At 39.9% G+C, this 14,396-nt stretch overlaps 1 protein-coding gene across 1 annotated transcript in view; it reads right to left on the bottom strand.

Moving 5' to 3' along the window:
• The window catches only part of PARD3B (par-3 family cell polarity regulator beta), a 569,932-nt gene that overhangs the window by 59,463 nt on the left and 496,073 nt on the right, over positions 1 to 14,396 (bottom strand). The window contains exon 21 of the mRNA XM_063317964.1: positions 14,178 to 14,313. Coding sequence (XP_063174034.1) covers positions 14,178 to 14,313 — 136 coding nt within the window. The remainder of the gene's footprint in view (positions 1 to 14,177; positions 14,314 to 14,396) is intronic.

The following is a 14,396-nucleotide window of genomic DNA, read 5'->3' on the forward strand; positions in this document are numbered from 1 at the left end:
GGCAGGAGATTTGTACTTTCAGATTTACAAGGCTCTGTTAATGTAGACTAACAATAAAGTAGCTCATCTGGTCATGTTGCCTATCTGGTTTACCTGGGGTGGGGGAGCTGATGTATACATAGGTTCACTGAAAGCAAGGCAGATAATAAAATGATTGCCCAAACATTTGAGTTAAGATTTCAAAATGACAGAACTGTAGTATTCCTTCTGAACTATGTTGGTTAATCTATCTGCAGCTGTGGGGGTCTTCGTTTTAAGATCTTATTTTAGAAACTCACAGCAAGCCATGAGGGATATGTGAAGTTCTTTATTAGGTCTTTATCTCACTCTATCAAAGCCACGACTGGCTCCACTTCCTCCCTCCTCCCTCCTTAAGCATCCTGCCTTTTTTTTGTCCCACCCCTTCCTCTGCATTGACAGCTTGCATGACGGTGGCTTTGCAGTCTCTCTCAATTGTGAGTGGGGTTGCTGCTAGCTGCTGTCTTCTCATCCCTTGCTCCTCCATTGTTTCACCTCTATCCTTCATTCCCCCTGATGTGTAAGGTTGGAGCACCCAGTCGCAATTAGCTATTGCTTCTGGGTTTTCCGTCCTTACAGCAGCAAACTTTATGAATGTGTGTTTAGGATGGTAAGCAAATTCCAGCAGAGGGCATTTTAGATTTTATGTAACTCCTACAGAGCTTTGAAAAGGAGATGACATCTTGGGATATTGCTATATTTTCTCCTTCCTGCTGTGCAGATCATCAACATTACAAATGTGGAGATGCCAACCAGAACTACACAAAATACACCACTGTGGTATAGTACTTAAGGTGTTGTCTGACACTGGGGATACCCTGGTTCTAGTTCATTGGGTGATTTTGAACCAAACACTCGCTCTCTAAGCCCAAGAAGTCTCACAGGATAATTTTTGTGGAGGAAAATGGAAGGAGGGAATATTATGTATATCACCTTGAGCTCCTCAAAAAAAGGTGGTATATAAATCAGATAGATAGATAGAGATATAGACCGATAGATCTGTACATGACTGAAAATGATGTTTGTTTTTAATTACATCAGTTTTGGATTTGAGCTTGTTCTGCTTCATTGAGGTCATCCATTTGTGCCAGGATCCTGAAGCTGGAACATGGTCTAAGATGCTGAGCAACTTCTCTGTTCTTATTACATCCAAGGACAAGCAAGAAGAGGAACGCATGGTGCTAATGTGAATTGAGAAAATGCGAACCAACAAGGAAGGGGAGAAAAATTGCCAAGGCCAAAATGCTCATGGACTGCAAGCGGAATTTTCCTAGGTTTCAGGAATCAGGTACTGGGGAAAATCTCTCTGGCTGTTCTGCAATTACCACTCAGAGCAAAAAGTATCAAAATAAATGGAATGATGGCTTGAATTTGTATCTGGTAGCTGTGTGCATACACACATATAGACAAATTCCAATAATTTGGTTCTATTGGGGCTATTTGGGTGCATTAGACATAAAAGGGGAGCCAAAGTTGGTATAGGCCCATTGCAAGGAAACAGTGGTATTGGGTGATAGTGAGAAGGCAGAATTTCTGAACTCCTATTTTGTGTCTGTCCCCTCTTGGAAGAGAACTGGTGTTCTAGCTATCATTGTTACCCTATGAGGGGGATAAAGCTGAAGATAGAAAAGAAAAATTGTAAGAAAGAACTTAGCTAATTTAAATGAATTCAAGTCCCCATGGCCAGCTGGATTCCATCCCAGGGTACTGAAGGAACTAGCGGAGGAGTTTGGAGAACCACCCTTGGTAAGCACTGAGGACTAGCAAGGTCCTAGGGACCGGAAGAGAGCAAATGCCATCCCCATCTTCAAAAAGGAGAAGGAGGAGCACTCAGGAAGCTACAGACCTGTCAGCTGGATGTGTATACTGGGCAAAGTTTTTAGAGAGATGAACCCTTGCATAGGCATGATGCAATTAACAGGAACAAGTGTAGATTTCTCACAAAGAAATCACACCAGAGACTAACCATCTCTCCTTCTTTGTAGAATTACTAGCTTAGTTGGTCAGAGAAATGGAATGGAGCTCAGCAAACCTTTCAACAGAGCATCTCCTGATATTCTCCTTAATGACATGGAGGAACATGGGTGAGATGCTACTAGATTCAAAGTTGGCTAAATGACTGCATCCAAAAAGTGTTCATTAAATCATTCCACTTTGGATTGGAAGAAAGTATTGTGAGGAGTGTCCTGGTGCTTTGACAACATTTTTTATGCACTGTTCAACATTTTTATCAATGACTTGGATGAGGGAGTTGAGGGAATGCTCAGCAAGTCCAGAAGGGGCAGCTAATACTTTAAAAGAGAGAATTTTTTAAAAAAACACACACATTCAGACAGTTTTGAGCAATGAGCTGCAATGAATAGGACAGAATGTAACAGGGAGAAATGTAAAGTTCTTCAACTGAGTAGGAAAAATGGAAGTCACAAGTAGAGGATGTGGGAGACCTGGCTTAGCAGTAGTACATGAGAAAGGGATCAGGCAATCCTTTTCAACTATAAGTTAAACATGAGCCAGCAGTGTGACACAGCTGTATATACAAACTGAGAGTGAGTTTGGCCTAGTGGTTAAGGCAATGGGCTAGAAACCAGGAGACTGAGAGTTCTAGTCCTGCCTTGGGCATGAAAGCCACCTGGGTGACCTTGTTGGGCCAGTCACTCTCTCTCAGCCCAGCTCACCTCACAGGGTTGCTGTTGTGGAGAAAATAGAAGGAGGAAGGAGTATTAGGGATGTTTGCCGCCTTGAGTTATTTATAAAAATAATAAAGGCAGGATAGAAAATAAATAAATAAATAAATAAAAAGAAAAGAAAAGACAAATGCTCTCTTGGGAGGTATTTAGAGGACTATAGAGTCCAGATCATGAGAAGAAATTCTACTCACTTCTGGTCTGGTCAGACCCCACTTGAAATACTGTGTCCTGTTCTGGGCACCATAGCTCCAAAAGAATAGTAACAAATTGGAATAAGATGGAAGGGGGTCTGAAATCAAGCCCTGCTGTATGAAAATGGGAATGTTCAAGTTAACAGAAGGGATGATCAAAGGAGATTAGATAGCAGTCTCCCAGTGTCTGAAGGGTTGTCATCCAGGAGATGGAGTGGACTTAGTCACTCCTGCCCCAGGGGGTAGGACCAGGACCAGGGCATTGTAACTGTAAGGTAGGAGCTTCAGGTTAGATGTCTGGTGGAATGTCCTGCCTGTACAAGCTGTCAGCCAGTGAAACAGACTGCCATATGAATTGGTGAATTTTCCTTCACTGGGGGTCTTGGATATTTCACATCACAGAGATTATGTTTAGGAAGTCTTTAAAAACTTACTTGGCTGTTCTCCCAGGCCTTGGGGTAGGATGTTTGTGGAGTCCTGTTGGTGATTTTTCTTATTCTTTGTTACAGGGAGTGTGTTGTCTGGATGCACGGGATGCCTTTTTATTGTTTTCCTCTTACTGTTCTTATTTTTTATGTAAGCTGCTTGGAGTCCTTTTGGAATTGGGCAGCCTCTAAATCTCATGAACAAAGTAGGTCCCACACTGAGCAGACGGTTGGGCTAGATTACCTTTAAGGACCTCTAAACGCAATGATTCTACGAAATATATCATCTCATGATTCTAATTTCTCTTTGTCCCTTCTTTTTGTTGAGCTTGAAAAATACCTACGCGTATAGGTTTTTCTTTAAAAATCCAGTAAATTCATGTACCTAAGTACATCCAAAATGATGGTTTAAAAATTAGAAATATAACCAGAATTGAATTATTTAAGCTGGGCAGATCCATTTAACACAAACTGAAGCAAAAAAAGGGGGGCGGGGCTGAGATGGCCTTTGACAGAAAGGCTAGATTTGTAGTACAACGGGGGATGATTTAGCAAATGAAGTTTTCTGCTGTCCTGTTTTGTTCTGTACTTTAATGTATTCCTATTAGATTAGCATCTGCACCACAGACCTTGAAGTGGAAACTAATAAAGTTATCCACACAATCTCTAGGTGTCTGAGCCACTGACTTTATTTTTCATTTAAAATAATTATAACAATGCCACTTGTTTGTTAAAAAGCCTTTTTTATATTCACAGATAATTGGTTTATACAACACCAAGCAATGAATTCTAATTTTCACATCTTCGCTGAGAAAAGGGGCTGGGTGGTTGGTGATGGTGGGGTAGGCAGGACTCAAGCTTTTTAAACTTTGCAACTACTTGGTAACAATGTAGCTGCTACCCTTTTAAGACTAGAAGTTAACAGGAACAGCATTCCTGATGTAGATTAACACATAGCCACACAATTACTAAACACCTTTAGTAGTAATGTAATTTGTCAGCTGTGGGGCTATTACCAATGGAAATTTATGGCCTGACCTATTCAAAGGAACGTGATGAATATTTTAAGCATAAAGAAGAGAGAGAGAACGCTTCTGCCTTTAATGCTGACTTCGTCGCTGGAACAATTGTTTTTGTAGCATCCTTATCTTAATTTATTGAGCTTCCCTTAAAATCTCCCACTTAAACTGGGGATTTTATAAACACAACTAAATCATTATTACAGATTCGGAATCAGTGTGGTCCACTGCACACCCCTATGGCTTTAAAGAAGAGGACCTCAGAGTTTCTTCTGCCAAGCACCATCAGAGACACTCCAAGCTCTGCTGCCAAATTCTGGCCACAGTGTTCTCCAGGCAGTCCTCTGGGGTGGGTAGAGGAAAGGATTCTGTTCTCTCTTGGCTGGCTGCCTGCCAGCTTCAATGCTGCCGCCTGTGATGCAGTCAGTTACTTGCCATTCTCAAACTTTCATGCTGATTAAATAAGCTTCAGTTGCCATGTCCTGTCCCTTGGACAGTGGTAAAGATATGGCTCCACTTGACTAATTGAAGAAGCAAGCAAAGAGGCAACACCACTGCAAGGTGTTTTCTGGAAGTGGAAGACTGGAACAAAGTTTACAAAGAATCTCTATCATCCATCCATCCATCCATCCATCCATCTTTACCTACCTACCTACCTACCTATCATTCTTTGGCTGGCAACAATGAAACCTATTTGGAGATTACTGAAGACCTATGTAGTTGGTGTAGTATCAATTTATATAAATTTTGATCTACTGTAGATCTGCACTAAAATTACAGTAGAGGAAGAAAGGAGAAACACCCAATTCTATTTGTGGCACCATTAGCATTCTCACCCCACCCTAACCCCCAAGTTCCAGAATTATGACTTGCCCATTCAGTCCTCAGTAAGCAAACATTACCCACAGAAGAGTCATGTCATTCCTTTCCTGCTGGAAAGAACAGTAAGTTCCATAATGTCATTCTGGGTAAAACAAGCAACCAGGGATCTTCATTAAAGGAATCCTGCTATGTCACATTTGAAGCTTTCCTACTTTTCTGCTTTTCTGAAAAGTAGTTAGAGAGGCCAAATGAATTAGCACTGTGCAACTGACTTTACCAGGCAGAGGCCTTTCAAACAGAACAAAACAAAACAAAACAAGAAAACGCTTGAATTCATAGGGTGCTTCTGCAGTAGGATCCTGTGTTCCATAAAGCTGTCATTTCTCCCATTGCATGAGAAGACAGGAATGCCATTACTCTCTCTGAGCTGGAATGGCACTCTCAAAATTCACACTCCTGTACAAATGTTTGTGGTTTAGGGGTACCTAACCCACTCTAAACTCAACATCCTGAAGTTGGAATTAATTGCTCATTAATACACAAAGAGCTTCTTTCTTAGCCCAAAGTAAAGTAGAGAACCTTTTGACACAATATGGAAAAAATAATGCTGTTCTCAGCCTTCTTCTCCCTTTGACTTTTGCAGGGGGGCAGGAGGGGGGTGTCTGGTTCCATGCCAGATGAATAATAAACTCCTTGGCCTTGAACATGAGCTAGCATGATTCTACTTTTTGTAACCTTAATTGGATACTAACAAAACTTACTGTGCTGCAAAAGTATTTGTCAAAATCTGTTGGGAGGAGTTTTCCTGCCAAACTACACCAGTTTAGGACCACAAATGGCTCAAGGAAAGTCAAATAACAAACACATAATTATTTCTTAAGGTGTTATTTATCAACATTTAAATCTGATTTGCAAAACAGCAGAAAAAAAGAGTTATGAGACTGGATATAAACAAGATATTATAAAAGGAAATTGTCATGCTGTCTGCATCCATCTTACCAGTGAAGAACTGCACAATTACTGTGTTTTATGCAGCTCTTGAAGACCAAAAGATAAGCAACAAGGAGGAAATTAATGTCACGCCAAAGGACAGGGCTAAGATTATAAAGTAACCAAATCTCTATATGAGATCTGTTAAGCAATCTATACCAATGTGCAAAGAGATTACTAATTCCAAGTTACATTGTTGGCATGTGCACATGCACATGTGGAGATTCAGTGCTTCCAGTCTGAGAGTATGCATAGAGTGGCTGGGGCTAACCAGAAATATTCCTTTATAAAAATTTGAAATCCAACCAATCTTTTGATGATCTAAAGGGGGAAAGGTAGCAGACATTCTTTTCTTTTTTTTAAGACAGCATCTACCCAATCATGATTGGTCTCAAATGCTAAGCAGGGTCTGTCCTGGTTAATAGGGGGACCAGGTAATAATTCCAGGGCTGTGATCAGCAGTTTTGGGGGGGAGGTCAATGACAACAAAATGGTGGGCATGACTGGGCAGTCAAAGCCCCTCCTCCTTTTTAGCATGAGCCACATGCATTGCACACAAATAAAAACTGCCTGGCCACACCCACCATTCTGATGTCATTGGCACCCCTTTCCCAGGAGGTGACCCTGTCTGTAGAAGTTGAAAAAACATGCCAGAAGGCATCCTTGGCAAACCACTTCAAAGAAACTACATGGATGCAGTCACCAGGAACTGAGCTCAACTCAAGGGCACCTACCAGATTTTAAAATAGATACGTTTCCCCATTCAGCCAGGAATAAGCATGTGCAAGTCTAGTTCAATGGGTAGATCACTTGGCAGCTTCAGTTTATTTTCTTAACTTCATTTACAAAATAAAATAAAATAAAATCTGAGAATAAAGAACTCTTCCCCAATAGACCAAGACCTCAAGGTATCCTTAATTTCCTGTCAGTTTCTATTTGTTTGCATCTAAATTAACAGGAGGAAATTCAGTACATTTAATAGGAAATTTGGCTTCAAAGGTGTTAAGATCAAATCCTTAAAAGTATAGCCCTAGGTGTCCCTTAACCATTACAGAGCCATCAGACCACAGTATTCAAACTTACAGATATCAGGCTAATATGTGTTTTTTACTTGGAAACAAGTCTTAATTTGTTTTAAATGAAGTTTTAGATTTATAGAGGTTCAAGAGATGGACAAAAAGTAAAGTCAATTAATGATCCTAAACAAGATGCTGGAATGTGTAGTAATATCTCAGCTCTAAGAGTTCTGAATGGATGATAGATCCATATCATGATTATGGGATAGAGTCTATTTTGGTTGTCTTGATGGATAATCTACACCAGGACATGAATGAGAGGAATATGCCCCTGTTGTTTCTGAACACATTCTCAGCTTCTTTTGATAGTATTGATCATAGTATCTATCTTGTCTCAGTAATTAGAAAGTAGAGGTACTGTTTGCAGAGCTTCTGGTTGTTTTTGAAGGAGTAGATTTGAAAGTGCTGCTATGGGTCCTGGTCTGGCACCAACGTCTTAGGTGCCATGTTGTGCTATTCAACATGTGCATGATACCACTTGGAGAGAGAGTCCACAGCTTGGAGTTCAATGCTAATGATGCTCAACTTCTCTTTTCCACTGAAATTCAAAGACGCTCTTCAGGTTCCAAATGAGTTTCTGATGCCCTTAATGGCTGGATGAGGGCAATTCTTCAGTCTGGATGCCCAGAACTAAATGCATCCATTTCTGTATTCACTTCATCCTGTCATAACATGTGAATTTAGAAAATGTTATGCTGTTTTTGAAAAGTATTTGGAACCTTGTTCTTTTTTTAAAAAAAGCTCATAGGCCCTTGGGCTGTCTTCTAATGAAGAGCTTCTCTAAAGATATCTTGATTCAGATAGGCTGCTTTTGACATTCAAGCAAACTTGCTGTTGAAGTAGATGGTACTCTGATCAATGCTGCTGTTGATTTCTAATTGAATGTTGATGATTGTCATTTTAATGATTAAATTAGAACACTATTATTTATTCTCTATGTTATACCTTAAAGTTTCTCCTATCTTAATCTGGGGACTCCAAATTATTAGAATGGCACTGATAATAGAAAAACTGCTGAATACTGAAATCTCTTCAAGTTTTATAATTAAAATCTCTCTATATACAGATCCATATTTACTTTCTAAGGCAATGGGCTTTTCTTAAATAAGATACACACACACATACACACAGATTTGTGCAACAATAAATAAATCAATGGGGCATGGAGGAGGAAGAAAAGAAAAACAACAACAACCAGATTAGGTTGAAACTAAGGAGCCTACAGTTAGTGGAGATTAACTTGGAACAAGATAATAACTGATCTGATTAATGTCTGGTAGGAACTGTGAAGATTTCAGGTTCATTTCTTTCCAGGTCACACAAAAAAGCAATGGTTGGTTGACCTAATCAAGTTATTATTCTACTCTAGATGTTCAAATTGTTTTTGTGAGGTAATGTGATATCCTTTTTACCATATTTTTTATTTTTATGTATTTTATAAATTGTACATATTGTATTTCAACAATATAATAAGTACACCACATTTTTGAGCTTGCTGTTGGTGTTAGATGAAAACCAGATTGAATACTGTGTTGGATAGTGAGCCATAATTACAGCAGCTGCTATGTATTAGCAAGAAAGTATAAAGTAACTATGGCTTAGGTAACAGAAATAACTGAAATCTCTCTCTCTCTCTCTCTCTCTCTCTCTCTGTATCAATCACATATGGAGGTCACCATCTGTATTCCCCTTGTGAATCTCCTATATAGGGAAAGGAAAAACTTTCAACAGCAGGATTTCCTCCTGTCTCTTTGAGATGTGCCTGGTCATATGCAGGCTCCAATAAGTTTTCAATTTAGTCCCAATTATGGAACTCAGTTTTCTTCACTCCTATAGCAAACAACTCAGCTGCTGCCCAATCTCTGTTCCAAGGATCCCAAGCAGAAGTCAGAAAGTTTTTCTATTAGGTCATTGTCTACAGTTCCTATTTTCCAACAAGGTTATTCAGTATATGAGAAGATATGAAGCAATGTTTACATAAAAGATTGTATGTTAGTAGCTGAATCCAGTATCAGCAGTGAAGATCGGGTCACAAGAATGCTCAGTGTATTTTCATAATCACCTTATCCCTAAATAGAATACAGAAATAATACCTGGGCAGCATACTTGGACGATTCAGACAAAATAGACCAGGTTTAGAAAAGGACCAAAAAGATGATCAGGAACTAAGGTTTGAAACTAAATCTTTCCTTATGAAGAGAGAATGATGGAACATGCAAAGAAGGATGCAGTAGTACTCTCTAAGTACCCAAAAAGGTTTCAGACAGATGGGCAAGACCTGATCTGTCTTGTTTCAGAGTACAGGACCTAGGATAAGAGAAGTAAGTAATAGAAAGGGAGATTCTGGTTAAACAAACTATTTCCTGATTGTAGGGCTAATCAACAGTGGAATCAATTATCCAGAAAAATTGTGGTCTCTCCTTCACCTGATGTGTTTAAGCAGAGGCTGGACAGCCATGTATCATGGATGCTTCTGCTGGGATTCCCGCAGGAAGCTGGGGTTGGATTTGAGAGCCTAAATGGTCCTATCCACCTCTGTGATTCTAATACAGTCCAAGTCTTGACATGCCTAGACAAAATTGCCAAAATATGTTTCTGTAGATTTTGAGTGAAGAGAAATAACGCAACAAAAGATGGCAAATAATCTACTACCATCACTTTGCCTATTTGGTCAGGAAAGATACATTTGCTAGTTGTCAGTGGATTAATACATATATTGTTCTGGCTATCAGTAACGGTGATTTCAGAGACAAGGACCCAATGTCATGAAGGCAAAGGAGAAAGTTGAAGGCAAATATTTCTCTTCATATACTCCTCTCCACACACAGGCACATTATTTCCAAGAAAGCCAGAAAAACTCTGGATGACAGATATAGATAGGAAACTCTAAAGGCTGAATTGCTCACAAAAATATGTTTCCATTATTTTACATATGCATTTTTTCATTCAAAATCCATTGAGAAACATTATTTTGTAATTTTCCCTAGGTTGACCTTAAAAGTCACTTAAAAACAGTGATATCAAAATGTAGTTTGAATGAACACTACTTTTTAGTCACAATTCACTCACCCTAATAAGCTACTACAAATAACACATATTCAAACCACAGATAGTTTGCTACTTTGGGGCAAGTAGATTTTTTTTAAAAATCTGTTCAATCATGTCTGATTCTCAGAGACTCCCTGGACAAGATGCTGCAGTTTTCTTGGCAAGGTTTTTTGGAAGTGGTTTGCCCTTGCCTGCTTCCTAGGGCTGAGAAAGAGTGACTGGCCCAAGGTCACCCAGCTGGCTTTGTGCCTAAGGCGGGACTAGAACTTGTGGTATCCTGGTTTCTAGTCTGGTGCCTTAACCACAGCACCAAGCTGGCTCTCAAGTAGATATACTTCATGATTAATCTTTTGTGACAACTGTACTAATAATTTTTTGTCCTTATTTGACTTTTCTTCTTGAGAGGGAAATTTTAGTTTGGCAAAGAACAAAAGAAAGGAAAGGAAAGGTGTCCTAATAGCCAGGAAACACGCTGAGACAAGGAACTGGTCTCTAATGTTTATTGCTAGTACATAACAGGAATCCTAACAAACTGAAGAAGTGTGGGAAAAACCCCAAAGGTTAAGGCGGTCCCGATCTGCGTCTCTTTGAATGGCTGCCCAATTCCTCAGTGCTACGCATGCGCTTAACAGTCTGGATGGGAGCCCCCTGCTCGCCATCCTTACTCATGACAAAAGGAAAGGAAATCTAATAATATTGAAGGGTGGTATGTAAATTAGTGTTGATGAAGGCAATCTACAAACAGTGCTTTCAATCAACAGGCTCACAGTTGATGTACAGCCGGATCAGGTTTTGACTTAGCCCCATGCGAGGGCCAGTCATCTCAATAAGCAAAGCTATTTTTGTTTAGAAATGGAGTGGGCATTGGAGGAATTTGTCCTAGAGAAGCAAAGTTGTAGAGAGATGAGTGAATCCAAGGCAGGGATAAGTACCAAGCATTTACCTGAGGGGGGGAGAGATTGCAAAAATATAGAGCTACAACCTAGTAGCAAAGCAGCCCATTAATATCTTTGCTGCTTTCCAGGAAGTTGGTTTCTTTAAAAAAACATTTTTAAAACATCTGCTGTGGGGAGCAAAAGCTTCATTCCATGTGGGTGTCATGTGGGACACAAGGACATTTTATCTCTGGATGGACTTGAGCCCCCCAACCTCAATCTCCCAAGTTCAGCTCCCCTTAGCCAAGTTCCTTGCCTCGGCAGGAAGTTTTTTCTTGTACAGCTGCTCCTGGGAAGACTGGGGAACCTTCTAACTTTAGAACCCCCCAACCCCAACTTGGCCAGGGAGGAGAATTACAATGCAACTCTTTAGCAAAGCACTAGAGAAATTCTTGCTTTGCTTTGGATGGAGGCTGACTGAATGCACTCTCTTCCAAGAGATAAAGGCTCTTCCTTTCAGGAGGGATTCTTGTTTTGCTCTTTGGTGTGAGAAAACTTGCTTTTCCATTAGAAAAAAATCTGGTCTGATAAAGAGATTGGTGGTACAAGGTACTATCCAATGTTCATCACAAACCTATACAGTGAAGACCAGGGCTCAAGAAACACCTACCCATCTGTACAAGGAAAACCTGGCCAGTACAGTTGTACTTCTCCTCTTTCCTCCAGTGTGAAAGCCATAGAGTTAATGTTAGCACAAGTGCCTTTGAATGAGAAATGAAACCATCTGAAGGCTTCTGATATTAATCAGTCTGAGAGCTTTAAAGCTATCTTGGGTGCTTTGATTAACAACCCCTCCCCTCACAGGAAACATGTAGCTTTGAGAATCAGTAATCTTAGGGTATTACACCTAATAGAACCAGCTTAAAAGGGATTACCCAGAAGGGCCTTTTGTGAAGCTTCAGAGACTCAATGGGGCCATACTCAAAAAAGTAATAAAGCCCTTCAAGGTTTGATAAGAAATGAGAATCCTAGGCAGCTCTGAAAGCACCACTGACCTGGTCAAGATATCAACTGTTTTTCACCATCTATACCTTGGGAATACAGACATGTTCTTTATAGGATTTCATTAAAAACAACAATCCAAACAAAACTATGTACTAAAATTGGGTATATTTGGTCAAGGAGATTGACTTACTCAAATATCATTTAAACTGATTTATGCAGAGGACATCTCAGCACACAATATTCCTATGGGCACTGAATTAAATCCTGAAAGTACTGTTTATTCTCCCAACAACCTGATTCCAAACTGAATGGATTCGATGTAATCACAAGGATGACTTGATCATAAGTGTAGGGCAGATCTTTTCTAGGTTAAAGTGAAGAATAACAGGAACACCTCCTTTGCTCAGAAGCCAACTGGCCTGGCAGCTTCTCAGTCCTCTTTTATCATAACTCAGGGCAACATGCTATCTTAAAGTACATGGAGCCATTGCCAGGTGCACACTGCATCATCTCTATCCTCCACAACCCCTCCCAATGTTCAGTGCAACTCTGTACCAAGAGGTTGATTTCTAACAACAAATGCAATACATAACGTATAAATAAAAGGAAAAAAAATGAGAAAAAAGGAAAATCATCTATACACACACACAATCATAAACTAAATAAATAACTCAAGAAAATATAAACAATTTGAATATCTTCTTAGTCTCTGTTTAAAAAGAGCCAATTCACACATGAACAAGGAAAACCTATTAATAATTCACAACTGCAAATTAGGCATTTGATTTGTTTCTTTTCTTTTCATAAACTTAATCAATCCTCTCCTAACCCCATTTCCTCCTGTTACTAAGAAGCTCTCAGAATCAAAGCAGTCATTATGCTAAATAAACTAAATAAAGTAATGCCTTAAACATCATACAAGAATTTGCAGTTGTTCCTCCCTCTCAACATCCACTCAAATCTCATTGGCAGTTTGGTATTGTGACATCATCTGACTGACGCTGTATTCCCTAATCAGCTGGGATCGTGTGATCAGCAAAGTTGTTATGATGTATTTCTTTTAATGGCTCTAAAAATGAACAAACCATGGGGAAAAAATTATACAGGGTTAAGCAGTTCCCCTCCCCTCCCCTCGGATTATCTTGCCTTCTGCACCGTCTCCAGCTTCATATCAAATTACTGCTTTGTGAATAGTTGGCACTGTCTTAACCTTAAATCCACTTTAGCTTGGGCAATATATTTGTGAGATAATCTACAGAATTCAAGGAGTTGATGTGAAGATATAGTATTTAAAATTTTAAGTGCTAAGTGAATATAAAATTTAGGATAAACTGATATTAACAGTGTCAATAATCTCTACTCCCAGATCCCATGATAAGAAGGTAGTTTCCAGACTCTTGGAAGAATTTAATGCATGCTAGCAGGAGTGCAGAACAAGGAACAGGTTTACACAGAAATGCTACTTTATGCCTACACAATCCAAGGGAGACTGTTCTGTCACTTACTTAGATAATGACTACTTTGGTTCTGAAAGCTTCCGAAGATTTCCCAGAATCACAAGGCAGGGTGGGTAGGGGAGAGCATCGACTGATTTGGTTTGATAACTTTTTATATTTTTCAAAGCCTATATATATTTCCCAAGGGACGCGGTGGTGCTGCGGGTTAAACCGCTGAGCTGTCGATCGGAAGGTCGGCGGTTCGAAACCGCGCGGCGGGGTGAGCTCCCGTTGCTCGTCCCAGCTCCTGCTCACCTAGCAGTTCGAAAACACGCAAATGTGAGTAGATCAATAGGTACCGCTTCGGCGGGAAGGTAACGGCGTTCCGTGAGTCATGACCCGGAAGTGTCTATGACAACGCCGGCTCCAAGGCTTAGAAACGGAGATGAGCACCGCCCCCTAGAGTCGGACACGACTGGACTTTACGTCAAGGGAAACCTTTACCTTTACCTATATATATTTCCCAGTGATTTGCGTAACACATATAATACATTAAATAGTTTTGAATAGATTATGAGCACCTACCCAATGCTGATCATAATCAGATGATCTTCCTCTACCATCCTCTTCATCGTATAAAGGTGGACCTTCTCTCCTTGCCTGTTGATACTCTTTACGTAACTTCTGGATGCGATCAGCAGTTCCAACAGGTGGACGATCACTGGATAAAGAAGGAATATATCAGTGATATCTGAGTATACTTACTTTTAGTTGGTACATGTCTGAATTAATTCAACAAAGGCA

The sequence above is a fragment of the Candoia aspera genome, chromosome 1, assembly GCF_035149785.1.
Source record: "Candoia aspera isolate rCanAsp1 chromosome 1, rCanAsp1.hap2, whole genome shotgun sequence".
NCBI lineage: Eukaryota > Metazoa > Chordata > Lepidosauria > Squamata > Boidae > Candoia > Candoia aspera.